Raw genomic sequence first — 25727 nt, 5'->3', positions numbered from 1 at the left:
TGAGTTTGGAAGGGTTTCCTCCTTTTCTATTTCATGGAATACTTGGAGGAATATTGAAATTAGTTCTTCTTTGAAGGTCTTGTAGAGCTGGGCTGAGAATCCATCTGGTCCCAGAGTTTTCTTGGTTGGTAGGCTTTTGATGACTTCTTCTATTTCATTGCTTGAATTGATCTGTTTAAATTGTGTATGTCCTCCAAATTCACTTTGAGTGGATCCTATGTCTCTAGAAACCTGTTGATGTCTTTGAGATTTTCTATTTTGTTGGAGTATAGATTTTCAAAATAACTTCTAATTATGTAACCTGCTTATATGTATTATAAGATTCTCAGGTCAGTCTCTTCTGTGTGCTCATAGCAGAGACCAGTTCTTTAAGATGTGTCTTTGATCACACATGTTATGATACAGCATTATCTTGGTGCAGTTTTCTTCCTTGTCACAAGGAGGAGCAAACTTCTAGCAACGGATTTAAACTGTTACATATCTTTTGTATTGTTGCAGTTGCTGAGCAGGACAGCTTAGGAGCTGTTTACAATTTGACCATTATCAGTAAGGCTGACTATCTTTGACATGAGAGTACTTGCCCACTCTTGGTCCATTTTCTATCCATATTAGTTGGCAGTGGGAAAACACAGAGGAAACTAGTCTTTGACTGCATTACCATAAACAATGTTTGTTCCTGGTATTTGATCTTGATAGGGAAAGGAAAAAATGCCTGAGCATTTATTTCTACAATGGGGGAATCTTAACATTTTTGGTAGGTACCATACTCTTTTTGTTGTCTGTTTCTTCAATCTCAGGTCGCTGGGAAGAGCGGCATGGTAATTCATTACCTTTCTGTTACAATAACCATCCTAGAGTCCTTTTAAGTTTTGCATCTTTTACATACTCTCTTGAGGGTTCAACAAATCCTTGTTTGGTAGCTATATAAATGGGAAAAATTAAAAAAAAGAATTTATACTTAAACTTTGTTTGGGTAATAAAATATACAAGGACCCTATCTAACCTGACCTACTTTTTGCTTTTGAGGCTGATTAAAAGGCATCTGGACAATTTGATTTCATTTGTGCTTTCTTTGACTTAGGTGGAAAAGAAAGGAAGAAGAAGTATAATTTTGTTCAGACTCTGGCTCATTTTCATTTTCATTCTGCTGCTATTTGTATCCCTTCCCTTGGATTCTGTGGCCTTCTCTGACGGGCCTCTGTCTTTCTGTCTGGATGAGGCTGCTGCAGGAGACTACCTGAAATGATGGTTCATACTGTGATGTGTTGTTGCTGCCCTGGTGTTTTGCAGGATTTTAGAAGTTCTTAAAGATATTTTGAGAGTCCTTCAATAGGTGGTGACCACTGCCTTGAAATAATTGATATTAGAAAAGATTAACTGACTTTTTTTTTTTGTTTGATACTTGAATACAGATATAAGAAGACATCTGAAACCCTGTCTCAGGCTGGACAGAAGGCTTCTGCTGCATTGTCATCTGTTAGCTCAGTCATCACCAGAAAGCTGGAAGACGTAAAGTATGTCTGCATTTTTCCTTGCTCACTAAGTAGCTCAGGCAGACTGAAATGTTCTCTTGGTTGCTTTTGTTTCCTGACTTTGGTTCAAGATGATGCTGAATTCTCCTCTGATGGAGTGAGCAAGGTTGCTCTGTCTAGCCAGGACCTAAAATGTTTGCATAACATTCTTACTTCAAAATGATCACCTTCTGAATCTGTTAAAAGTTGTTGAAAAATTCTGGTTGCAAACTTTGTGTTTTTTAGTCCTTCTTCATCTTATAGGGTGGTAAGTATGTCCCCGGTGGTTGTAAATTTGTGATTGTGGGCAAAGCCTGGTGTCTTTCTCGGGATGAGTACAAGAACATTGAAGTGCACGCTTGGATTGAGACCCAGCTTTACATTCTGTATGTGACATTTTTCTACCATGATGTGATTGCAACATGCTGATTTGCGCAGTGATGTGTACTAACTCATAAGCTGTACCTACATTCATGCTTAGGCCTAAATCTTGATTTTGAGCTGTTGCTTTTTATTTTGCATTTGTATTTGAGATTAGTTTTCAGAATTTTTCTTGTCATTTTGATAAAACCACTTCATAGTGCTTTTGTGCCTCCCTCTATCCGTGCAAATTAGAATAGTGTGAAAATGACAAACGTGGTTTATATCAGCTGTGCTTCTGTTGGCATGCAAAATTTGTGATTTAAAAAAAAAAAGCTCAGATTGCATGACTTCGTGTTTTTCATTTGTGGGGCAAGTAAGTAGATTTTACAACCAGAATTTTGTTAGTTGAATAGGTTTGATCAGTCAAGGTATTTTCTGCTTTGTATCAAAATAACTAAGTTCCTGGCTCAATGTATTTGGAGTATTGTCACTCTAATCCTAATATAATAAGCATAGCTTTCTTGACTCCCTTTGACATTTATGTATATATATTTACATGTTATATATATATATATATATATATATATATATACATACGTCTATTAGGTGCTCTGTTTTCTTTTTATGCTGACTGAATTGTGTAGCATTTTTGGGCCCAGGTAAAACATTATATGACTTCTAAAAAGTAGGTTATTTAATTGTTTTAGATTTATCAGTACTTCCTTTCTTTTTTAATGCTTACTCTGGCTTCTTACAGATTGCAAGCTTTTTCACATTCCTTTAGGTAAGGAGAGTTTGAACCATTGCTGCAGTCTAGCAGTTGTGTAAGACAAGTGTGTTAAGATGAGATGATTCAGCCACGTTGGATGGTCATGTTTGTCCACTACATAATTTTCTTGCATTTGGAGTATCTTTTTCTCTAGTGCATTTCTAATTTTAAAGGGAGGGTTTTTTGTATACCATGAGTAATGGATAAATTAAAAGAAGAAATTGACACTGTGGTTCAAAGGATATGGAAATGATTTTGATTTTGAAGTTTCTATTTAATTTTTTTTTTTGGGGGGGGGGGTAAAAAGCAGCCTTACCATGGCATGCAGAATTCCTCCCTTTTAATGTCTGACTTTGTTTGTTTGTTTTTTGATGCTCTTGTTTCTTTGGTGCTTTTGTAAGGATGTTGGAATTCTCCTTCACCTGGGTCCCATTATGTAATTATAATAGACTGCATATGTACTGCCTCCTGTTGTTAAGTCTTCTGTCTTATAAGAGTTTATGTGCATGGTAAAATAAGAAAATTTTACCATTACTTTGCATTTTTTAATACTTGTTTTACTAGCTTACAGTTTTTACTATTTAATTATTTCTTTATCCTAGTCATATTCTTTATGCACAGAGAGCAATTTCATGGTTTGCAAAGGAAAAAGTGTATAAGTCTAAAACAGCGCATTCAAAAGACATTATCTCAGGTTATACCTTATAGAAGGAGTACTTGTGATGTTGAGCAAATCTCTTTTCTCTCCCATACAGACTCTGATTATCCATTCAGGTGTGGGAAGAAAACAAAAGTGGAGGAAGATCTTTTTTGATTTTTTTTTTTTTTTTTTGGAGGAAGATCTTTAGAGTGTCAACAGGAAGGATAACATAGTAGTTTCCATTTCTATTCCTATTAATGCAAATTGTCTTCTCAAGCATCACTTACTGTGATCTAGTTATTATATGCCTTCTTAAGTAAGCAAACAGATATGTAACAGCTTGGGTCTTGGTGACAGCCTTAGAAGTGAGTCAGTCATAGGAATGTACAGACTCTAAATGTTAAACTCTTTAAGGCAAAAAATTGTGTGTTAAAAAAAAAAATCAAGTCACCAGCTAGGTACAATGGCACACGCTGGTAATCCCATTGACTCAGGAGGCTGAGGCAGGAGGATCACATGTTCTAGTTCACCCTCAGCAATTTAGTGAGGCTGTAAGCAACTTAGTCTGAAAGTAAAAACAAAGGCTCGGGATGAAGCTCACTCACTCAGTGGTCAAGCACCCCTGGATTCAATCCCCAGTACCCCCCACTAAAAAGAAAATCAAGTCAACGGTGATAGGAGGTGATTTTGTATCTTTGGAGTTCAGTAAAAAATGGCCTAAATATTGTAGGCCACTGAGTAAGCATTCAGGTACATAATTCATTCTGCTAACACGAGAGTGCCTGCTGTGGGCTGATCATAAGGCTATAACTATAAAACAGACAACGCAGTTATTAAAATAGAGCTTAAAATTTTTGAGTTGAGTAAGGAGGAGGGGACTTGGGATGCATTAAAAATGGAAGAACCTGTGAGTACTTGATTCTAAAACAATATTAGGTGTCGTATGGATGTAAACTAAAAGAATATGTAAGGGCTATAGAGAAATGATATGTTTCATCTGTACTTATCACTATTCTTTTTATATACCTTTAAAAATTTTAAGTAGATGTATCTAGGTATCTAGTCTTGTTCTTACAGACCAAAGGTTGGGTAAGCCCTCCCCCTGCCCCCTTTTTGGTGCAGCTGAGAGTTGAACCCAGGGGTACTCTACCACTAAGCTATACCCCCAACCCTTTTAATTTTTTATTTTGAGACAGGGTCTTGCTAAGTTCCCAGACTGGCCTTGAACTTGGAATCCTCTTCTAATCCCAATGGTGTGCACTATTACACCTAACTGGTTAAAGTCACTTAATCTGATGCAATGTGTTCAGTGTAAAAAGGAAAACTATATTTTTGAGATCATGTGGATCACAGAGGCAAATCCTGGCCACAGGAACAGTTCGAGGAGAAGGAGCTGGGCTGTAGAGTTTCATGCTTCAGTTCCAGCTGCAAGACCCCTTACCCCCAGGGATAGATGCAGGAGGCTTCTTTTGGCAACTGCTTGGTTAATTCAGTTAACTGTTCCACATCTTTCTTTCTGGCCAACTTAGGCCAGTGATTTCACTCTGCAGTGTAATTACAAGTACAGAAGGAGAAATGTACCCAGTTTTGCCAACTCGAAGGTATTAGAGTCAGCAACAATTTTCATTTTAGAGAGTCATCTAATTATCTCTTAAGATTTAGATATTTGTCATAATTTTAACTCAATTAGGAGAAAAGGGTAGGAGAGAGGGAGAGAGGGAAAATGAGGGCGATGGAGAGGAAAAGAGAAGGAAGTAGAGGGAGATGGTTGGGGGCAGTAAGAGAGAAGGAATGATGATATGAATATCTATATCTGATATCCTGAGAAGGAGGGCCCAGCAGGGCTAGGGGTCAGGTAGGACAGGTAGTGAGAACTGTCCTAGGGAACCTCTGGGGACAGCTGGCTTTCTCCCAGGTGCTGTGTGCATTTCTACCACTTTCCTATTTGGTTATTCTTTATACATATGTGTAAACTTTGACTCATGCCTTTGTAATTTCAAGATAAACTTTAAAAGAATGTTATTTCCCTCAGTGCCACTGTTAAACATAAATTTCAGTGTTACAAATAGTGTACTGTAATAATTCAGTAGCCTTGTTGCTCTATTTTCGATATATTTAAGAGGAAGGGGTAATTCGTTTCGTCCTCATTTTCAAAGGAAATTGCTTTTAAAAATGTTTCTTCATGTACACTTCTAGATATTTTTGTTTTATTTGTCAAAATCATTCAAGATAATTCTTTTTTGCTGAAAATTTCTATCCCTTAGTGGAAAAGAAATGTCTGTTTTTAGAAAGTGAATACCCTTTCATTAGACTTTGAAGCACTGTAATAACTTTTCTACCTTTCATACCCATATTTCCCAATTTTAGTTAACAAAATTGTTTATTCCTCAATTCTTGCACTTAGAAGTATTTCTTGAGTGCTGTGTGTCAGGTACTGTTCTGGACAAATGAAATAAAAACTATGAAATTTGAAAACTTTGAGAGATAAAATCTGACAGGAAATAGATGCTGATTTATGTTTTAACTCTAGTCGTCCATTATAATAATGGTTAAAGAGTTTTATGCCAGGCAAAACTATATATCGAACCTCTGAAGTAAGTGCGGGTGTTGCTTTCATACTGCAGCTGGAAGGAAACTCCCATGGAGAAAATCTCCCATGGGGGAGATTGATTTCTTCCTGGTTGGCAAGCAAGTGTGAGTAACTGATGGTGGAATTTGACCCCAGGACTCCCTAGATCTGAAGCTGCCACTCTTTCCTCACCTCCCCAGAGCAGTGATAGTTTGAGATGGCTTCCATGGAAGTAACTCGTCCATTGCCTACATGAAGACGTTGTTGGGGCATAATGGCATAGTAACACATGGATGGCTCTTGGAAGCTTGTCTGGCCCGAAGCATTCTAACAAGCCAGCCCTTCTGCTTCCTTCTCTTCCTTCACCTGCTGCACCTCTCTTTCCCCACATCTGCCCCTCCACCCCTAGTTATTAAGATGAAAAGGTCAAATAACTGTGTAAGAAACAGGAAAAATATTAAAATCAGTTCAGCAATTTAAAGGAATAACATTTTCCACAGTGAGTAAATTTGAGATGAGGAAGTTATTTAGTGAGAATCAGGTTGCCCTGTGATTTTCTTTCCCCCTTCTCATTGTGTTTTGAGAGAAATAGCTTTGTATTTCTACTTTGATAATATATTTGAAGGTAGAAGTGTTTTGTCAAAGTTTTCTGTAGATGCTAACTGATCCTGACAATCTAGAGAGATGATTCTGTTTCAGCAACACCTTGGCATTTTGCTTTGTAGGTTTCCACATCATATTCAACCTTGGATGAAATTCTAAGTTGAAACAGGTCAAAGTTTTTGTTAACTTTCCATAGAGAAGCCCAAATGAGAGAGCAGCTGCCCCTTCTAGTTTGATTACAGACTATCTACCAAAAAATAAAAATAAAAAGTGAATTTTATCTAAATTTGGACTGCAGAGAGGACCAGATAACTGGATGGAATTGAAGCTGATGTGTGCTTCTTGTTATTCCTTCTGACATGGCTACCTCAAAGGCAGAGAAGCCTTAACTATAGCTCTATCTCTGTTAATTAATTTTATTCTGTTTAGTGGGTACATCTAAAAATTCTTTTATTGTGAAACAATGCATACAGAGAAGTGCTCAAATTTAGTGATTTTACAAAATAAACCTTGATCAAATCACTTCCTTGCTCTTTCTTACATCTCACCACTGAAGAACATTTAGTCAGTGTGCACTGGTTAATGGGACAGAGAACCAAGCTGCCTGCTGATAAGATCAGTGACTACAATTAGCTGTGAATTTTTAAAATTTGTGCTTACCTTATCCACACATTTCCTCAGTCTGTTGATACTATAGAATTCAGCGAGTGTCCTGTGGACAGTTTATCCCGGGTTTGGCTATCACTCACCTTCTGTCACCAGAATTTGATAGTTTCTGCTGTAATTCATGTTCTAGTGAAGATCTGGTCACAAGGAATAGAAAACTATCTATGTTAGCTCATCTTAAATGGAGACTGTGTTGCATAGAAAAAAAATTCTTTTATGATCCACAGAGGAAAGGAAGCAAGCCTGGGCCCCACTCAAGCCAGCCCTGCTTTACTAGAAATGTGTTAGAAATTAGGATAGCTTCTAGAAATGGAAGAAACCAGGAAACCAGTTCTTCCTTAACCCTTCCTTCCCTCTTCCCTGCATGATCTTCTCTCCTTGTTACCTTGCTTTGTGTGTAGGCTTGATTTCTTCTTTGGGAATGGCTTCCTCTGCATTCTTGCAGCTTTCCCCTTGTCCCCAAAATGTCTTCCTCAGTATTTAAGTCAATGCGACTTTCTAGCTCAACTACCTGTCACTAACTGAACCAGCAGCTAACTCCAGCGTGCTAGGATAAGAGTTAATCTTCTAACCTTCTCCCCTCTTCAGTCCAGACAATCTGTAGCTCACAGGAGGTTAAATGTGGGCTCTGCTCCCTGACCCAGTTATCATGGTGGAAGACTCATGGTTGGAAGGTGTTTTGTGGCAGTGTGGCTGTTCCAGGCAGTTTCTTTAGAAGAGTAAGGCAAGGGGCAGGTGAGGACTGGAGTTTTGGTGTTGTGGAGTTAGAAGGATATTTCTCATTAATCTCTGTCCTTCAAATATGGGACCAATAAACTTCAGAAGATCAAGTAGGAAAAGGACTAGTAAATTCCTTCCAGAGTAGATTATAGTCCATTAAGCCAGCATATCAACCAGTATTGTAGGATGGAGAGAATGTTGAGTTACATGGATCTTTTCCTGTGATACATACAGAGATGTCCAGATATTTTATTGACTATCTTGATTACACAAACTGTCAGAATATTTTGATGTATTTTAAAATCATAACTCATTACACATTTATGCAAAGTTAGATTTAAGGAGCTGCATTTAAATCATATTACTATTCGTAACAACTGGGTTTTGGAGAAAACCAAATCATGAACACATGAAATATTTAAATATAATTGAGACTCACTCCCTTGAATGGTCTACCTTACCCAAAGTAAAATTTATGTACTTAAAAAAGCTGTGCCAGTGGTCAAAATATTATGTATATGGTAACAGTAAGAGCAGAGTGCAATGATTTTTAAATCCTAGGAATAAAGGTACTTTGAGTATGTGAGATATTCTCTGGGAAATAGCTAAGAATAGATAACCCTTGAACCTGAACAGTCAGTCTCTCAGCTGCCTTCCTTAAGTAGCAGTTGGACCTACTAAGAGAGAGGACCAAATGTTATTTGACCTTTTGGAAGCATTCAGTTTAATTGGGATGAAGTATAAGGAAGTGTCTCTTGTTACAGAATGGATACTGTTACTACTAAAGAGTGATATGTAATTTTAAAATCATTTAAAGTTGGCAGGTAATTTATTTAGAAACCTACCTGCTCTATCCTGGGGACAAATACCTGAGAGAAAGATGGCTGCAGGGCCTTTCACTGGCCTCACCTGTGTGTGTATGTATGAGTGCTTCATTTTTGAGGGGAGGTGGTAAACATTGAATTAAGAGTCCCTAATACCCAGGTTCATTCTTAATTCTGCCATGACCTTGGGTTAACCATCTAACTTCTGAGACTCAGTGTTAGGCATCTTACTGATCTAGGTATAAGCACTTTACAGTTTTCAAAGTGCAATAAAAATGCAAGGTTGTATTAGTTAATAATGATTGGGATATAATTGGCTCATGAATAAAAGTAAATTATATTGGAAGAACATTGATCCCCTCCACCTCAAAAAGCAGATAATTCTTCATGGTGCCCAAAGAATAAGCTAGAAAGCTGCTTGTTGGCTTTTTATATGTTGAATCACCACTACATACTAACTTTATTTCTGTCTCTTTTTAATGCTGCCTCTTAGTATACGCTCCATTCAACATTCAATTAGCATGCCTGCTATGAGGTAAAGTATATTTTTATAAAATGTAGTTGTTGTTATGCTTTCTGGTGCTTTATTTCAGTGTTTAACCTGGACTGTTCTGAGGTGGGGATCTAGAATTCTGCTCTTGACAGACTATGTGTTTAACACTGTATTAGTCTTTAGTTATTTTTACATGTTGGCATGGGTCCAAGAGATTCATTAAATGTTTGAGTTAGAAAGGAGTTTCTATTTTATTTTATAAAACCTTTAAATTGTTTAATAACAGAAATCTGTTTAATTAAAAGTGAACACTACTCTCTAATGAACCTTCTGTTCATGGGCACAGCTGGCCCTTTGTGAGCCTTCTTTATACTCCCCTCTTCTCCCATCCAACCCATCTCTGCTTCCCTCATCCCATTGTGATGTTGGGAGCCAACTCTGATTTATTCTACTGTCTGATTTCATCAGTGAGCACTTGAAGTGGTACATGTCATTTTCTCTCCCAACCCCTCTAGAGAGGCAGAAAATTTAAGTGTCTCTTTGGCTTAGACCTTGGTTTGCATTGGGATCTCCTGGAGCGCTTGTTAGACCCTGCTTGCTGGCCCACTCCTAGAGTTTCTGATTCTGTAGAGCTGGGGTATGACTATGGATTTGCATTACTCACAAGTTCCATGGAGCTGCGGATGCAGCTGTTCTGGGGGCCACACTTTGAGAACCATTTGGCTTATACTGGTCTGCCATCACACTGTGAGAAGGAGGAAGCTCCTGGTTTCATTCTCTGCCTTTTCATCTTAATTGGAGGATATTCAAGGTCAAGTGGATAGGATAAAAATTGTGGAAACCCATGGATGAGACAAAAGTGCTGCAGTCCTTAATTAATGTGGGACATTAATTAATTAATGTGGCAGTGCCCACAAAGCTTTCCCAGGGCTCAGAGGGCTGTCAGGTGGGGCAGCTTGTGAAGTATCAAAGCCAAGTTTCTGTGCTCTTCTCCTCCTTTTGGTCCCTCCTTTCCCAGTCTGTGGTGCTGCTCCCTGGAAATTAGAATCCTTGTTATGGAACCCCACATGATCTGCTTTTCCTGAATGGGTGGTATGGTACTCCTTCCAGGCAAGAGATGAATCTCATCAGGAATTCTATAGAGTGTAGTATCTTCACCAAAATTAAACTAACCTAATGGTGGGATTTTCTTGTATTGTGACAAGGTGATTGGGGACGTGACAGAATTGATGTTTTACTTGGTTTGTTCCCTCTCCTCTCACATGTACTGGACTTTTTCTAAATGACTATCTTCATGGACTCAGAATCGGAATTGTAGAAATATTAGCTTAGGAATTGGTAATCTTACATAATAAATATTTGTGCATATAACTGCACACAGGTACAGACAAATATATCCATTATTTTGCTCACTGAGAATAATGGTGAAGAGGAATATGGTCAGCTAGTGGTATTCAAAACTGTCCAATTTTTTCAGTGTTTATAATTTAACTATGTTTTTTTCCCTCCCTAGAAACTCTCCGACTTTCAAATCATTTGAAGAAAAGGTTGAAAACTTAAAGGCAAGTAGAGAGGTGAACAGGGTCTTTGTGACATACTGCATGTTCCTCAACTGTCTTTGGTGTGGGTAAATCATTTGCATCTGTATTCTTTTTTATTTTTTTATAGATGGACACAATACCTTTATTTATTTTTATGTGGTGCTGAGGATTGAACCCAGTGCCTTACAATGCTCGGCAAGTGTTTTAGCACCGAGCTATAACACCAGCCCTTTTTAAATTTTTATTTTATTTTATTTTATTGTACTGGGGATTTAACCCAGGGGTGCTCTACCTCTGAGCTACATCCCATTTTTATTTTATTTTTGAGACAGGGTCTCACTAAGTTGCTGAGGGTCTTCCTAAATTGCTGAAGCTGACCTTGAACTTGTAATCTTCCTGCTTCAGCCTCCCAAATCACTGGGATTACAGGATTACAGGTGTGCACAATCATACCTGGCTATTTTTTTTTTGAGGGTATGTTATAGCATGGTAGCATGCTAAATGTTTAAGGATAGGTACAATTTATCCTGCTTTTTGATTTATTCATTTTAAGTACTTTTATAATTGGACAAAATCTACTATAACTTTATTGTAGTTAATAATATAGAAAACACAAAAAAATTTTTAAACTTGGTGTTACTACCCAGAGGCAATACTATATATAAATACAAATAACTATATGTAGATAGATAGATATACATATATCTATATATAGTAGTACTGATACATATATCTATATATAGTACTATGCTGTTACCCTTTAAAAAAAGAATTGATTACAAATCATAAACACTTTCCTATGTCATTAGGTCTTCTCCTTCAACATTATATTCAATGGCTATTTATGCTTTAAGGTGGATATTGTTTATTTAGTCCTTAATTATTGTGCATTCTATTATTTTATTACAGTGATGGCCATGATTGTCATTTACTGTTCACTGTTTTATCTCAAAGATTATATTAAAAACTATGAAATCATCAATTCTTAGAATTATCAGTGACCTGAAATGTCATCTAGTTTCTGTGCCCTGCCTGACCCGCTCTAATTTGTATGATGGCTTATGTTCATTGCTTCCTAACTTAACTCTGATAATTACAGTGGCATCTTTTAAGGGTTAAAGCTGATATCTTAATTGTTTTAATATTAATGAGCGTAAAAAAAGCTTAGTCTTTCAGAACTTGAACCAATCATCTTAAATCATCTTTTAAAAATTAGAGAGCCAGGGTATATTTATTGAAAGAAAATTGAATGCTGTATAGCAATCTGGATTTTTTTCTTGTACATACCACATACCTTTTCTATTTGCATGCGATATGAATGCTTTCCAGAGTCACACTATACACACAGCTTTATAGCTTACTTATTCAACATCCACTAGCATGGTTCTCTGTGAACCCATAATGGTAGAGACCTGTTCTTTCTACTCACTCATACTTCTCAAGGCCTAGAATAGTCCTTCGCACGTTACTCAATATGTGTTGGTTGAATAAAAAAATATATCATTCTTCTAGGTTTGTACAAGAGATCTGCTTAGTTTTTGAAATGGCTAGCAAGCACAGATACATCTATGTTGAAAAGCAAGAACTGACATGTTATGTATAAAGGTTTTGAAAAGCATAAAACACTGTATAAATGTAAGGTAGATATATTCATTTGAACATATTTATTGACAGTTTCAGGTTGGATAGGCTAGAGTAGTGTTTCACAAATTGAGCGTACATATGACTCACCTGGGGATCCTGTAAAAATGTAATTTAAATTCTGTGAAGTTGGGGTGGGGAAGAATATGTGTCTGAAATTCTGCATTTCTGACAAGCTCCCGGGTGATGTTGAGTCTGCAGGTCCCTGGAGCATACTTTAAGTAGTAAAGGGTTGAAATGCTTAAACTGAAGCTGGAAAATATACATATATTATTTTTTATTTATTTTGCCCAGTAATTCTTCAATACGTGGAGCTGAATGAAGAAATCAGTGTAATACAAAATGTTTATCCAAGCAAGATACTTAATTTTTTTCAGTAGATATTTTAGAATAAGCTTCACAGAGTTCTTTAAACAAATTTTCTTTTGAAGAATAATTAGTTGATGGGGTTGGGGAAGGGTAGAATTTACCATCCTGAACATTATAATAGTACTAAATTCCATACATATATAATGATCACCTAGCTATCAGGTTCATTTTGTTTTTGAGGGTAAAATTAGAGTTCTTTATGCAGAGTTAGCTAATTTTGTTTCATATTGTTTTTTCTTTTTTGAACTTTTTTTTAAGTCTAAAGTAGGGGGAACCAAGTCTGCTGGCAGTGATTTTGGGGAAGTCTTGAATTCGACTGCAAATGCTAGTGCCACCGCCACAGAGCCGCCTACAGAACAGACGCAGGAGAGCCTGTGAGATTCCTACCTTTGTTCTGCTACCCACTGCCAGATGCTGCAAGCAAGATCCAAGCACATCTTGTCAACATTCATTGCCATGGATTTCTACCAGATGTGCTTTTATTTAGCTTTACATATTTCTTTGACCAAATAGTTTGTGGGTTAAACAAAAAAAAAAAAAAAGAAAGAAACTACCTTCACCTCTACTTCTGGGAAACACCCTTTAATATGTATCAAAGGTCCTTTATTTAGGAAATACCATTATATAAAGTCACATATAGTACCTGGGGATACTCACTAGGATGATTTGAGAAGTTGCAGTGATCATAGTTGCTTTCCCACTTTATAAAATTGGCTCTGCATCTGGGATGCCAGTTCGCTCTTTTGTCTTCTATAAGATTTTTTTTCCTTTTTGAATCTCTGCATATTTGATTCCTAACTAAAATTGTTCTTTTAAATTTTGTGAATCCTGGTTATTAAAAGCTTCAATATCATTTTTCTTTACCTTAAGGGAAGAACTACTAGCTACAAAAATGGGATTTTGTCCCATTTTTGAATAAACACTTCTTCACATAAGGTACCTATCTTGGGAATCTGAAGATGTCAGTCTAAACTAAACAGTTCTACATCCAATTTGTTATAACTCTATAAGTGACAATATGTACAGTTATTCAAACTGTTGGGTGACTTGAGTGTAGGGCCCTTCACTCCCATATCCCTGTTAATTGCCATTTGTGACTAACCATTTCAGCTCATTGGTTATTTTACCACTTATATCAACTTTTTACCAGATTCAAGTTTTAAGTTCAGAGTAAACTGACATCATTCTGAGTCAAGCATACTCTATTTCAGAAGGCTGAAATGTGAGTGCACCCATCAATGTTCAAGTGTTTTAGACCTAGTTGTAAACATGCTAAAATCAACATTAGGGGAGAGATTGCTGTCTCCACAATTAATCCATTTAGCATCCTTTAAAGTAAGAAGTACACAAAGTTATGACCATTATAACTTGAACATTTTTTGGTGATAATTCCTGAGGATGTAATGCATTAATAAAAATCAATTTATCATTCTCTACTTGTTTTCAGTGTGTTAGAAATTGTAAAATAATACTGTAGACATTCCCCTGCTGTGAGAGCTGATGAATCAAAGCCTTTGGTCAGATCTGCATAGAGGCTGAGGTTCTGTATTAACTACTGACTCACCACCACCTTTTCCTTATGCTGTAAATGTAATGGCTCACATTGTTATTTATCAAGTTGTGATTGTTTTATTATTTATGCCAAATGTTAAATTGCCAAGCTTGGAGTGACCTCAAACATTTTTAAAAGCATGACTAGAATTCTTCAGGATAAATTCTTCTAAACACAAAATTTGGAAAGCCCCAAGTGTTGTTATAAAGTGACATGCTGCCATTCTTGATTGCTAGAGCTTGTTGGCACTCTGATGCAGTTGACACTGTGCTCTATTACATGTGAAAAGCTTAATAAATTCTGTGTATCAGTAGTATAGGTCTTTATATCTATTATGAGACCAGTGGTCTGGAAATAGTTTGTTGTATTAAAGAATCAACTGGTACCTATACTTTAAAAAAGGCAATTTAAAAAAATAATCCACTTTAAACCACTGCTTAATGGTATCGGACTACTATTCTGTAATTTCCTTCTAAAGGCTTTAAGGCAAAAGTTGAAGCATTGACCCAGAAAAAAGATCTGTAGAAATTTGTCACTATAGAAATATTGTTGGTTGTTCATCATAGATGTTAAATTATTTTTCCCAACAACTAGTTTTTTAAAAATTGTTGTTGTTGCTTTTCCATCAACTTCAGTTGATCACATTGTTTCTTGGGTGTCCTGCCCTGTTCATGTCTTCTCAACACTGCCAAATAGAGTACAGTGGCAATTTCTTTAGTTGGGAGATATATTCTCTTTTTATTGTGTATATGAGAAAAAAATGATAGAAATTGGGATGGGAAGTGGCACAAGTATATGCAGGTGAGTACTGTGGATGGTCATGAAAGAACTGGAGAATCATTTTTGTAGACATCTTTCCAATCTACAAACCAACCAACCAACACGTGCTTCTTCAAAGTAAAAAGAGTGAGGATGAAATAAAACATGGATTTAGACATACTATGCAAATTATTCTTTGTAGTAGATTCAATGTTAGGAAATCACAGGTATTTTAAGAAATTTGGAAAAGTAATTAGGAAAACCAGAAAGAGGTCCTGACTACTCTGTTTTGTGTTATGTGTGACACAAGAAAACAGCAGGAGAGTGAAATCTCAAATATTTAAGGATTGAGGAAGGTTGACAGAAGAAAATATAAATGAAAACAATCCTGTCTTACAAAATAGGAACGCCTTCAAATTATGGAGTTTGTGGGAATATAGCATGATTCTTATGCTTGTAAGACCAAAGTAATCAATGAAGAGGGAACACATTGATTGGATTATCATCCTAGCAAATTAATTACTGCAATACAGAAAAAACGCAACTTGGACTGTTCCTTGATCTGTTAAGATATACACACTATTTTTTTGTATAGTATTTGAAAACAATAAAAATTCTCTGATTTGGGTATGGGTTCTTTTGTATGTATTACCTGTCTGTGGAGGAAAGGGGCAAATCCATTATGCATATTTAACTCCAAACCTGTCCTATCCTGATAATGTAAGGAACCACAACAGCTGTATTTAATCAATGTTATCAAGCAAAAATGAGAAAGCTACACACTGGCTACCAAAAGGCATTTATGAAGTGACTATTTGCTGCACATGTTCCAGAGGAAATGCTGCATAAGGCAGTTTGTCAAAATCATGTTTCTTTATAGTTAAAACCAGATGAAAAGTCTGATTTTTGCACATAGTGAAGACATTTGGCCATTGATTAATTATTTTTAGTGCTGGTCCCATTCTTTGGATTAATTTTAGAGACCATGGTAGGTCACAATTAATAGAAAACATTGCTTTTGAATAAACCAGCAAACTTCAAAACTTCCATATTGTTCTGATGTTGAAACCAAAATGAATCTAAAGGGTTTTTCAAATTCTTAGTATGTAAGCTCTCAGAGGGCAGGGCCTGCATGTGCCTGTCACCTGTCAGGATTTCATACTGCAATAAATGCTGTTTGGTGACTCAAATTCTTGACAACTCACAGTAATTTTTTTTTTTCTCTTTTTTTGCACTTGGGATTGAACTGAGGGACATTCTACCACTAGATTACATACATCCACCCCTTTTTATTTTCTGAGAAGAGGTCTTGTTAAGGTGCCCAAGCTGGCCTCAAATTTGTACTCCTCCTCCTTTAGTCTCCTAAGCATCTGGGATAACAAGCATGCACCACCCTGCCCAGCTCATATATAATTTTGAAGTCACTGAGACTGGTGTGAATATTTTAATTTGATGGTTTTTCTACCACACAGGTATAAGCAAAACAATTTTTTTTTAATATATATTTTTAAGTGCATATCACCTTAAACATTCTCTAAAGTTTTTCTTGGTTTCTAGGATTAATTCTATTTTCCATTTTGACTCTTTTATAGTATTCTTCCAATTCCTTAAATGCTATTGCCTATCTTCAGTCATCTACACAATCGATCTCCTTAATGAGCTTATCTATTTCTTCACCTGAAGACCATCTTTAGACTGTATGTCTAGACTAGTCCCTTCTTCCAGGCATTTATACATGGTTAAAAGGCAGGAATCTTTAATCACCTTCTAGTCACCTTCACCTAGCTATCAATAAGCTAATTTTTGAGCTTTCATTAAGTGCCTAGGCATTTTACACTCTTTTAATTCTTAGGGGTGTGGTGTCAGTTTTATAGATGAGACATAGCCAATACTTGTGTAAATTATTTGATTTATTTTATGCTCACTTTTCTTGCCATCTGCCATTACTAAAATTTTTGCAATGTGTGTGAACTTGCAAAAAAAGGACTTTTTAATGAATCAAGAGGGAAGGTGCAGTGAGGGTAGGATCAGAATCCTTAAGATGTGAAAACACTGCCCCTGTACAGCTTGTTTCTATTTGTGGCTTGCAAAGGCAAGAAAGCCTGCAAAGAAATTCCTCTCATTTGATGCTTCTGGTTCTCCTATCAAAGGCAGAGAATTTAAAAAAATTTTTAAAAAATATTTAATGTGAAAGTAAACTTCAATCTTCAAGTAAAATTTCAAGAAGATGTAGCCTACTTATCATGTGGGCTCACAGCCCATCAATATGTCCATTAAAAAACTACTGGAACTGTTCCAAAAATGACATCACAGTCCTTGAGAAGTTTATCATTTGTCTAAGATAGAACATGACGTATCTATTGAATTTCAGAGCTGGAACCTTAGTAAACCTACCTGTTCTGTCCATATGCACGTAGTTGTTTACAAAGCACTTCCTTAAACTTAGCACTGTGGTAACAGCTTGGAATTACAGGTAAGGAAACCAAATTGGCAACATCCAATTGGCTTGCCTTAAGACCAGGATTAGTCAGGACTACAATTAAAGGTATTTAAAGGTCACAGGCTCAGCATTTTACAATTTACCATACTTTTTCTTCTGACAGGAAGTGGAAGTAGCAATAACCAGAATAATGCAAAAACTGTTTTAGGCAAGAGTCCATTAATGGTCAAGGGAAACAGTTTTAAGTACCAAGAGGGAGAACTCACCTAGAATAGAATTTATTTTAAGCCCCTACTGAATTTATAATTATTCCACAGTTGGCTAGTAATAATCCTGCAATTACTTCCTAGTATTTTGTACAATGTCTGTACCATAGTTTGAGAGCATGAGAAAGGTGTAAATCCTTACTCGAAGGCATTAGTAAAATAGGTGTTGTGGTCTGTTGTTTTCAAATGACATGGAAAGATGTGTGCAACCTGCCCCTGAAATAACTTGATTGCAGGTTAACATTAAAACTGGGTAAAAGATGGGTTAACTACTTCATTCATTAAAAAGTATGGTGTTTGGTTAGGTTTTGAAGAGGGAGGGCAAAATCTTGGAATATTGTGAAAAAAATGACAGTGATGGCCTCTGGTGCAGTATACAGGCACAATCAAATTCCCTAATTCCCTAGGGTTAGGAAACTGACAGATGTGAATGGTGGAAACACAGAGGTTAAGAGAATAATTCCCCCCCCCCAAAAAAAAGGGGGGGGGCCTTGCTGACCCCACACTTTCTTTTCCAAGGAATTTACCTGCAGCCCTGCCTGGCTTAACTTGACAAGATTTGTCACATTGCTTAGCAAACGACCTGTTATCTGCAGGAGAAATGCAGGCCCAAAATAATGTTGGTAAAGAGGAACCCAAGTTACCCTGAAGGGGGTGACTTTTGTGACCAAATCCTGAAACTGAGAGGTAAGAATAGTTCTTCCTAACCATAAAATCCCTAAGACTATATGTTAAGAATCCAATTAGAACTGGTCAGCATAGGTGAAGGTGACTTAGAGTTGTCATGGCAGTGGGAACTTGAAAGTCTGATGTCATCTTGCTGTCAGCCAAAAGTCGAGATGGACCTGGGTGGAACACTCTGGAAATACAGCTGGGGGGTCTCTGGGATCCCCAATAAAACCGACATGTAGGAGATGGGTGTTGTTCCTTTCCTTTCAGAGAGGATCCATTCTCTCCCTTGAGAGGGTCCCCTTTCCTTTTTCTACTCCCAATACACTTATTCCTGCTGGGCATAGTGAAGCAAACCTGTAATCCCAGCGGCTGATGCAAGAGGACCGAAATCAGCCTCAGCAAAAGCGAGGCGCTAAGCAACTCGGTGAGATTCTGTTTCTTAATAAAATACAAAATCAGGCTGGGGGTGTGACTCAATGTTCATCTCTAAATAAAATACAAGACAGGGATGGGGCTATGGCTCAGTGTTCAAGTGCCCCGAGTTCAATCCTCAGTACCCGACTCCCCACAGAAAACACCTCATTCCTGTTACTCTGAACAACACCTCTGAAATCTTTCTGACTCTATCACAAAAATCGGGGTTTTAAGGGCAGGTATTTGCACTGCTTGTTTCTTGCAAGGCCCCAGCTTGTTAACACTATAAGGTATAGTAGTAGCTCATAGGCGGTGATAAACTTCTCAGGTTACTATATATACGTGAGGGGTCTGGCCACAGAAGTGGCAAAGGACAAAATTGGATCCAGAGTTTCACGAGTGTGAATTTCTCGATGTGAACTGCGTCTAGGTGCCCAGTGCAAAGGATCTAAAAGCAAATTCCTTCCTTCATGGAGAAAACTCGGAAAGCACCTAAAATTTATTTTAAGTACAACACATGGCATATTAGGAAGTACTAAATAGCATAGAAAAAAAGCAGAGAAGCGGCGTAAATATCCGGGCTTCCAATTCTAAGTAAAATGATCAAGGAGAACCGGAAGAGCGCGGGGATGCGAACCCTGCGGCCACCGAGGGATCGTTAAGAGTTGCATTACCACACACACTCCGCTGCGAGCCAAGTGCACTTCCCGCAGGAACCGTCATCTCCAATCACTAAGGATTTAGTCCGTCAACGTTAGCTTAAACCTCCCCCTCCCCACACGCCTTCCTCCCCAGCACCGCTCAGGCCACAATCGCAGGTCCCTAGTGTGTTCCGCGGCAGGTGGGCGGGCCTCTCGTCGCTCCGCCCGTGACCCGCGCGCTTGCGAAACAGAGGCCATAGGTCAGAGGTTGTAAAGGCGTCATGGCGGCGCTGTGTCGGACTCGTGCCGTAGCTGCCGAGAGCCATTTTCTACGAGTGTTTCTCTTCTCCAGGCCCTTTCGAGGTGCAGGCACTGAGAGTGGCTCCGAAAGCGGGAGTTCCGATTCCCTGAAGCCTCAGACGCGTCCAGGCGGTTTTGCCAGCGCGTTAGAGCGCCACTCAGAGCTGCAGCGGGAGGAGCTCCGACGGGTGAGAGCCGCGGAACCACGCCCACGACGCGGCGGGCCGCTTGGGCCGGGCCGGCGTAAGGGGTGGGGCCACGCCAGTGGTATGTGGGCGGGGCCAGGCGGGCTGGTGGGTGGGGCTAGACCGGCTGGTGGGTGAAGCCAGGTCTGCTGGTGGGCGGGGACCCGGCAAGGGGAATCCGAGCTGGGAGGGCCGAAGGCGGCTAAAGGCTAGTGGGGCTGGAGGTCTGGAGTTGGGAAGTGTGTTGGCTCAATCGCTGGCCTAGCAGTCGAGCTCGTGGTGTGTGTATTTCTGCATTGTTTTGTACTTTTACGTCCTGCCCTCACTCCGTAAACGCTAGTCTTGCTAGGGCTTGCTGGCCCTGGGACCAGCGGGGAGTGCTGCCAGTGAGGCGGTTTAGGGCGACTCCGGGGACTGGTAGCAGTGGACTCATTCTGGGAGAGGCAAGGCTCTGCTTGGTCTTACTCTATACAATACCTCTAGTGTGGAGCTTGGTATTTGTTGTACAAGGCTTTTCATAAGCATTTATTAAAGTGATGGGGGAATGATGGAATTACTGTTTTTCTGAACTTGGGCAAGTGATTTAACAGGTCAGTGCTTCACTTTCCTTTTCTGTAAATGACCTTTTTGGGTTTTTTATTTGCCCTCTGCCTTAGCCAATACTTTTGTAAAGTAAAAAATAACTAAATAAATGAAATAGAGGAAATAGATATAAATACAAGCCTGAGGGTTTTTTTTTTTTTTTTAACCATTGGGATCTGCAGACATGAAATTGGATTATATTTTTTAAAAACTTTCTCAATTTCTGTATTTATTTCCTTGGGCAATGGTACCAAATAGCTAATAGGCAGTCTCCTGGATTATAGGGTCATTTTAGTGGTGATAGTCAAAATTTTCCTAAGATCCAAGGATTAGAAGTCTGGTGTATTTTCTTTTTTCTGCTGTAATGAATTACCACAAATTTAGTGGCTTAATACAAATTTATTATTTTGAGGGTTATGAGAAGTCTGGTGGAGTGTCACTGGGTTACAACCAAGGTGTTGGCAGAGTTTCCTTTTCCCTAGGTTTTGGAAGGATGTTTCCTTGCCTGTTCTAATTTATAGGAGCTGGTGTTGGTTGACTTCTGGCCTCCTTTTACTTCTTCAAAACCAGTAACAATAGGTTGAGTCCTTCTAACAAGGACTTACGTCTCTTTCATTTTTGAGGTCTTTTTTGATTACATTGGGCCTACCAGATAATCTACAATAATAATCTTAATCCTACCCGCAATTTAATTCTCCCTTGCCATGGAAGGTAACATTCCAATTAGGATGTGGACTTCTTTGGGGGCACATTATTCTGTCTACCATAGTTTGGGAATTCAACATCTCAGCGGACCTGAAATCATCAAAGGGATGAATGAGATTCAGCCTTGGCATAAGGCATTGATGATGAAGTGTGGTAAGGTAGGAAGCATATATATAATTCAGTGTTCTTCTGAATATTTGTGTGGGAATAGACTTTCCCTGTTTCTCACCTTCACCCTTTCTCACTGCCAGCCCCATAAGTACCACATTTAAAGTTCCTTCAGAATTTTCAGAAAATAATTTTCAATTGCTGAGTTAATTGTGGCAAGAATAAAAATTATGGTATCACATGTGTAGAATTTGAAGCTTAAAATGTCTCTCATACTTTAGTGTTTTACTTGTAAGCAGTAATGAATGTTTAATGAAGGCAACATTCAGGGTATGTATAAGTGAGCAAGACTCCCTTTCCATTCCTCTCCAAGACAGTTCTAATTGGGCTGCTTAGTTTTCCCAGTTTCCTGATAGTCTCAGCACATCCATTGGATTTGCCTAGTCCAGTTCAGACTAAACAGAGTCTCCACAGGCAGTTTTTCTCTAACAGTTCTGAAAACATTATTCTACTAGATGGAGAGTAGATGTGTTTAGTTGTGATATGTGGTTCACATTTTCCTGGTTCATAGTTCTTGGACATCTTGGTTTAATGGAAGGAAAATTTTCAGGGGAGGAGGGTATCAGGAACCTGGGTTGTAGTCTGTGTTTTACAGGTTCTTAGCTTTGCATTTTGAATGATCCCTTTTATTCAGTAATTGATACCTCTGACTTCAGTCATTATACACACTGCAATAGTGTTGTGCTCTACAAATCAGATGTAAGGCGTTGGTCTTTATGTTTTTCCTGGGAACTTTGTAAACCACCATTCATATTGCTTACAAGCTTAAATATACCTTTCTTGCTATGGTATTGGAGATGTAGTGGTCTTGCTCAGTTTGAGGCTACTGGGATTCTGATCCAGCCATCTTACTAGCTGAGTGACTGGCAAATTAGCCTACTTGAGTTTGCTTCCTCATCTCTAAGTGAAAATAATACTCTAACTGGAGTTATTGGGAAGTTTATATAAAATAATACCTTTAAAGGGTTCTTACTACATGGTATAGAAAAAACTTTCGCTTAATGCATTTTAGATATTATGTGACCCCAGCCATCTCTCTACTGTCCTGTTGCCTTTTGGAGAGTAGTTGCAAGAGACGTTTCAGAACCACATAGTTCTTTTAATGAAACCTTACTATCAAATAGTGAATAATAAGCTTTGACAAACCATGTAGGTTCATCCATTGTAACAAATGTACTCGTTGGTGGGGATGTTCCTAGTAGGGGAGGCTGTATAGTTAGGGTTCAGGAAGTGCGTGGGATTTCTCTCTACTATTTCAGTTTTGCTATAAACCTAAAACTGCTCTTAAAGAAAAAAAAAAAAAAAACACTTAAGAGGCTATTTAAAAAATGTAGGGCTGGAGATATAGCTCGATTGAGAGTGCTTGCCTCACAAACCCAATGCCCTGGGTTCAGTCCCCAGCACTGCAAAAAAAAAAGTCTATTTAGAGATTGAGCTGTATGCTTCAGAGACAATAAAGTTTTTCACAGCAAAAAAAAAATATAAATGAATAAATAAAACCAACCAAACAAACACCCAAAATCAGCCATTTACATGCATGTGACATACTGTTCAATCCCTAATTTAAGGATATTTTTAATCTGTAATATGTCACCTTGTGCCAGGGTACTATGTGCACACTTCAGAAAGAAGTTTTTCTTGACTTCTCTCCCACCCTAATGGGATGTAAGTTTTAGAAGGACAGAGAGAGACCTTTCTCCCTTGTATGTCCCTAGTACCTAGAACAGTGCTTGACCCATGGTGGGCACTCTAAATATTTGCCAAATGAATAAATGAATGAACGTACATGTATATTAGAACTTCAGTTCCACCTGTCCTGTCTTTGAATGCTGATGTGTGTGCGACTACTCTAAGCAGTTTGCACAAGTTAAATAATACAGGCTTGAGCATATTATTTAAATGTGCCTGACCAGAACAATAATTGAGTGAAAACAGTTGTAAGAATCATAAGAAAACTTAAAATTTAATTTTAATGTTCATTTGGAAGTTTTGTGTATATTTCTCTCTTACATTTATGATGAGTAATATGAGCAGTTGTTAGGTGTGGACAGGGGTCCATTTTGCCTTTTTGAAGTTTCTGGATCTATTTAATTGATGACTATCCTGAGATTACAGATGAATACTGACTGTATGATCAGGATTTTTGAAACAAATTAATTATTAATGAAGTATAAAAGCAACATTTATAAACTTTAAAAACAAAGTGTACATAGCACTGAAAATTATTTCGTGAAATATAAACAACTCTTTTCCTTTTTCTTGCTTTCTCAAGACTGGAGAGTAGGCTTTTTAATGGGTGCGTCTGGAGTTTTATATATGTATACATATTATAAGTGTAATTATTAAATTGACTAATACTATAAGTACTGTTTTGAACTGTTATTTCTGTTTAAGGGTATAAACTCTGGGTTTAAATCCTGGTTTTCTATTTATAACTGTTTTTCCTTGGGAAATGACTAAATATCTTTATATCTCCTTTTCCTTTTTTAATAAAAGGAAACACTATGTCATGGGATTATTATGAGATTAAATAATCTCTTTCGGGCTGTTCCCTAAACAAATCATTATTGCCTAACCTTATTTTTATTTGATTAAATAATTAATTATTTAAAAAACTTAATACAAGTGCCTAATATTTGAAAAAAAAAAGTATGTCTTAATTGCTGCTACTGAAAATTGTTATTTTCACTGAAGTGTAACTTCGAGTCATATGTGTGATTTTTATACCTCATTTTAAAAATTGTTGGTATTTTGTGGTAGATATCATTTATTTAGCTAGGAAAGGCCTTCATTAAAATTGTTAGGTTGTTGCCTCTCCCCCCAACAGACAATATTACAGTGGACATTTGCTTTTTTTGCATGCTTATAAGAGTGAATTTGTAGGATGTATTCTGGGAGAAAGTACATGCACAGTTTGAATTTGATAGATGTAGCTGGTTTAATTAACTCTCACTGCAGTGCTTGGCAATGCTCATTTCCTCGCCCTCATCAACATGTGCTATTATAAGTGAATTTGATTCTTGTGTGTGTGTGTGTGTGGATTTTCCTCATATTGGACAACTAAAACAAAATACAGGAATTAAAAACTGGGTTTGTTATCCCTCATCTCTGATACCCATCAAAATTACTGCACATTCACTGTTTTTACTTCATAATAAAGAAATGCTACCAATTTGAATTCATAAGATATACTAACAAAAACAATTTTATATGTATATATTGGGGTTCTGTGTAAGATTTTATTTGTAGAATGGCGTCTGCTCAGTTTTTTTCTTTTGAAGATAAAATTTGTTGTTCCCTAAACAAAACATTATTACTTTACCTTTGCTCTTTACCCTGGAATTAGCTTCTCTGACTGCAGAGTTTATTTTAAAAAATCATGGGAGGTGGGGGTGCCATCAAATAGAAGAAAGATCTGTTAGGGAAAGAAGTAATAGAGGAAGGGGATTGAGGGGGAGGGAGGAGGGATGGGATAAGGGAAGAACAGTAAAGGAATCTGACTTAGAGATCAAGGTTATACCTTTCACTCTTTTCATCACTTACTTAAAGCTTTATATATAAGCAAGAATTTAATACGGTATAAATTGTAGTAATATTTAGTTTGATGGTTGAATAATTATAAATGAAAAATGACATTCAGATCACTTATTATGGGATTTAAAAAATATATATATATATATATAAATGAAGCTCAAGTAGTACCCTTTGATTTAATTTTTAAAGTTCTTAAAGTACAGAGTTTATGTGGACCTCAGTAGGTGCTTTTCAATAAGAGCCCCCAAAATTACGCTTGCAGAGACCTTTCCTAAGGGCAGTGCATTGTGATTCTTTTCCTTATGTATCACTAAGGTTACTCAGTAGAAAACCTGGGTTTAAAAGACCTGCAACACTGTTTTTTTGTATGGAGGCTGTGAGTTCGGTACTTACCCTGTGCTCTCTTATCCACTTACTTTTCCTTTGGTTCATTAGTTTTAATACTGGTTTCTACATTTATTTTTTCAACTAATTTTTATTTTATTTTGGCTTATTGGGGGTAGGAGCAAGTCCTATTTAGTTTTGTGACCAATATGTTGCCCACTTATATATAAAAAACTTGGTAAATATTTGCAAAAGTTTGTTTTTTGGTCAGATAACCTTTTTTCTCCCCCTCCCCTCTTAACATCTTAAAACCTTAATCTCTCTTATGTACTTCAGTAATATAAATTTGCAGACTTGGGCCTTTGCTGTAGCATTAACACATCTCATAGCCACAAGGTGGCAATAGTTGAACAGAGGATTGTTTTTTCTGCTCTATGAACATTATTACTACTGGTCCTTTACAGTAGAGGGTGGCA

The 25727-nt window shown here is 37.5% G+C and overlaps 2 protein-coding genes across 16 annotated transcripts in view; both read left to right on the top strand.

The window, feature by feature from the left end:
* Nucleotides 1-15650, top strand: part of TPD52 (tumor protein D52) — a 151853-nt gene extending 136203 nt beyond the window's left edge. For 2 of the 8 annotated variants that reach the window (XM_079111054.1, XM_079111047.1), the window contains exons 4-8: nt 1413-1514; nt 2632-2658; nt 9159-9200; nt 10672-10732; nt 12968-15650. In XM_079111054.1, coding sequence (XP_078967180.1) covers nt 1413-1514; nt 2632-2658; nt 9159-9200; nt 10672-10732; nt 12968-13087 — 352 coding nt within the window. In that variant the 3' untranslated portion in view covers nt 13088-15650. The remainder of the gene's footprint in view (nt 1-1412; nt 1515-2631; nt 2659-9158; nt 9201-10671; nt 10733-12967) is intronic. The other 6 variants (XM_079111048.1, XM_079111052.1, XM_079111049.1 and 3 more) reach the window with 6 other exon arrangements.
* Nucleotides 15651-19494: 3844 nt separating this feature from the next.
* MRPS28 (mitochondrial ribosomal protein S28) overlaps nt 19495-25727 on the top strand; it is a 352996-nt gene continuing 346763 nt past the window's right edge. For 2 of the 8 annotated variants that reach the window (XM_079111109.1, XM_079111108.1), the window contains exon 1: nt 19504-19941. In XM_079111109.1, the coding sequence (XP_078967235.1) occupies nt 19735-19941 (207 nt within the window). In that variant the 5' untranslated portion in view covers nt 19504-19734. Of the gene's footprint in view, nt 19942-25727 lie in introns of all 8 variants that reach the window. The other 6 variants (XM_079111111.1, XM_079111112.1, XM_079111105.1 and 3 more) reach the window with 5 other exon arrangements.

The sequence above is a fragment of the Sciurus vulgaris genome (genome assembly GCF_902686455.1).
Source record: "Sciurus vulgaris genome assembly, chromosome: 1".
Classification (NCBI taxonomy): domain Eukaryota; kingdom Metazoa; phylum Chordata; class Mammalia; order Rodentia; family Sciuridae; genus Sciurus; species Sciurus vulgaris.
This window is presented reverse-complemented; position numbering and strand designations above follow the sequence as displayed.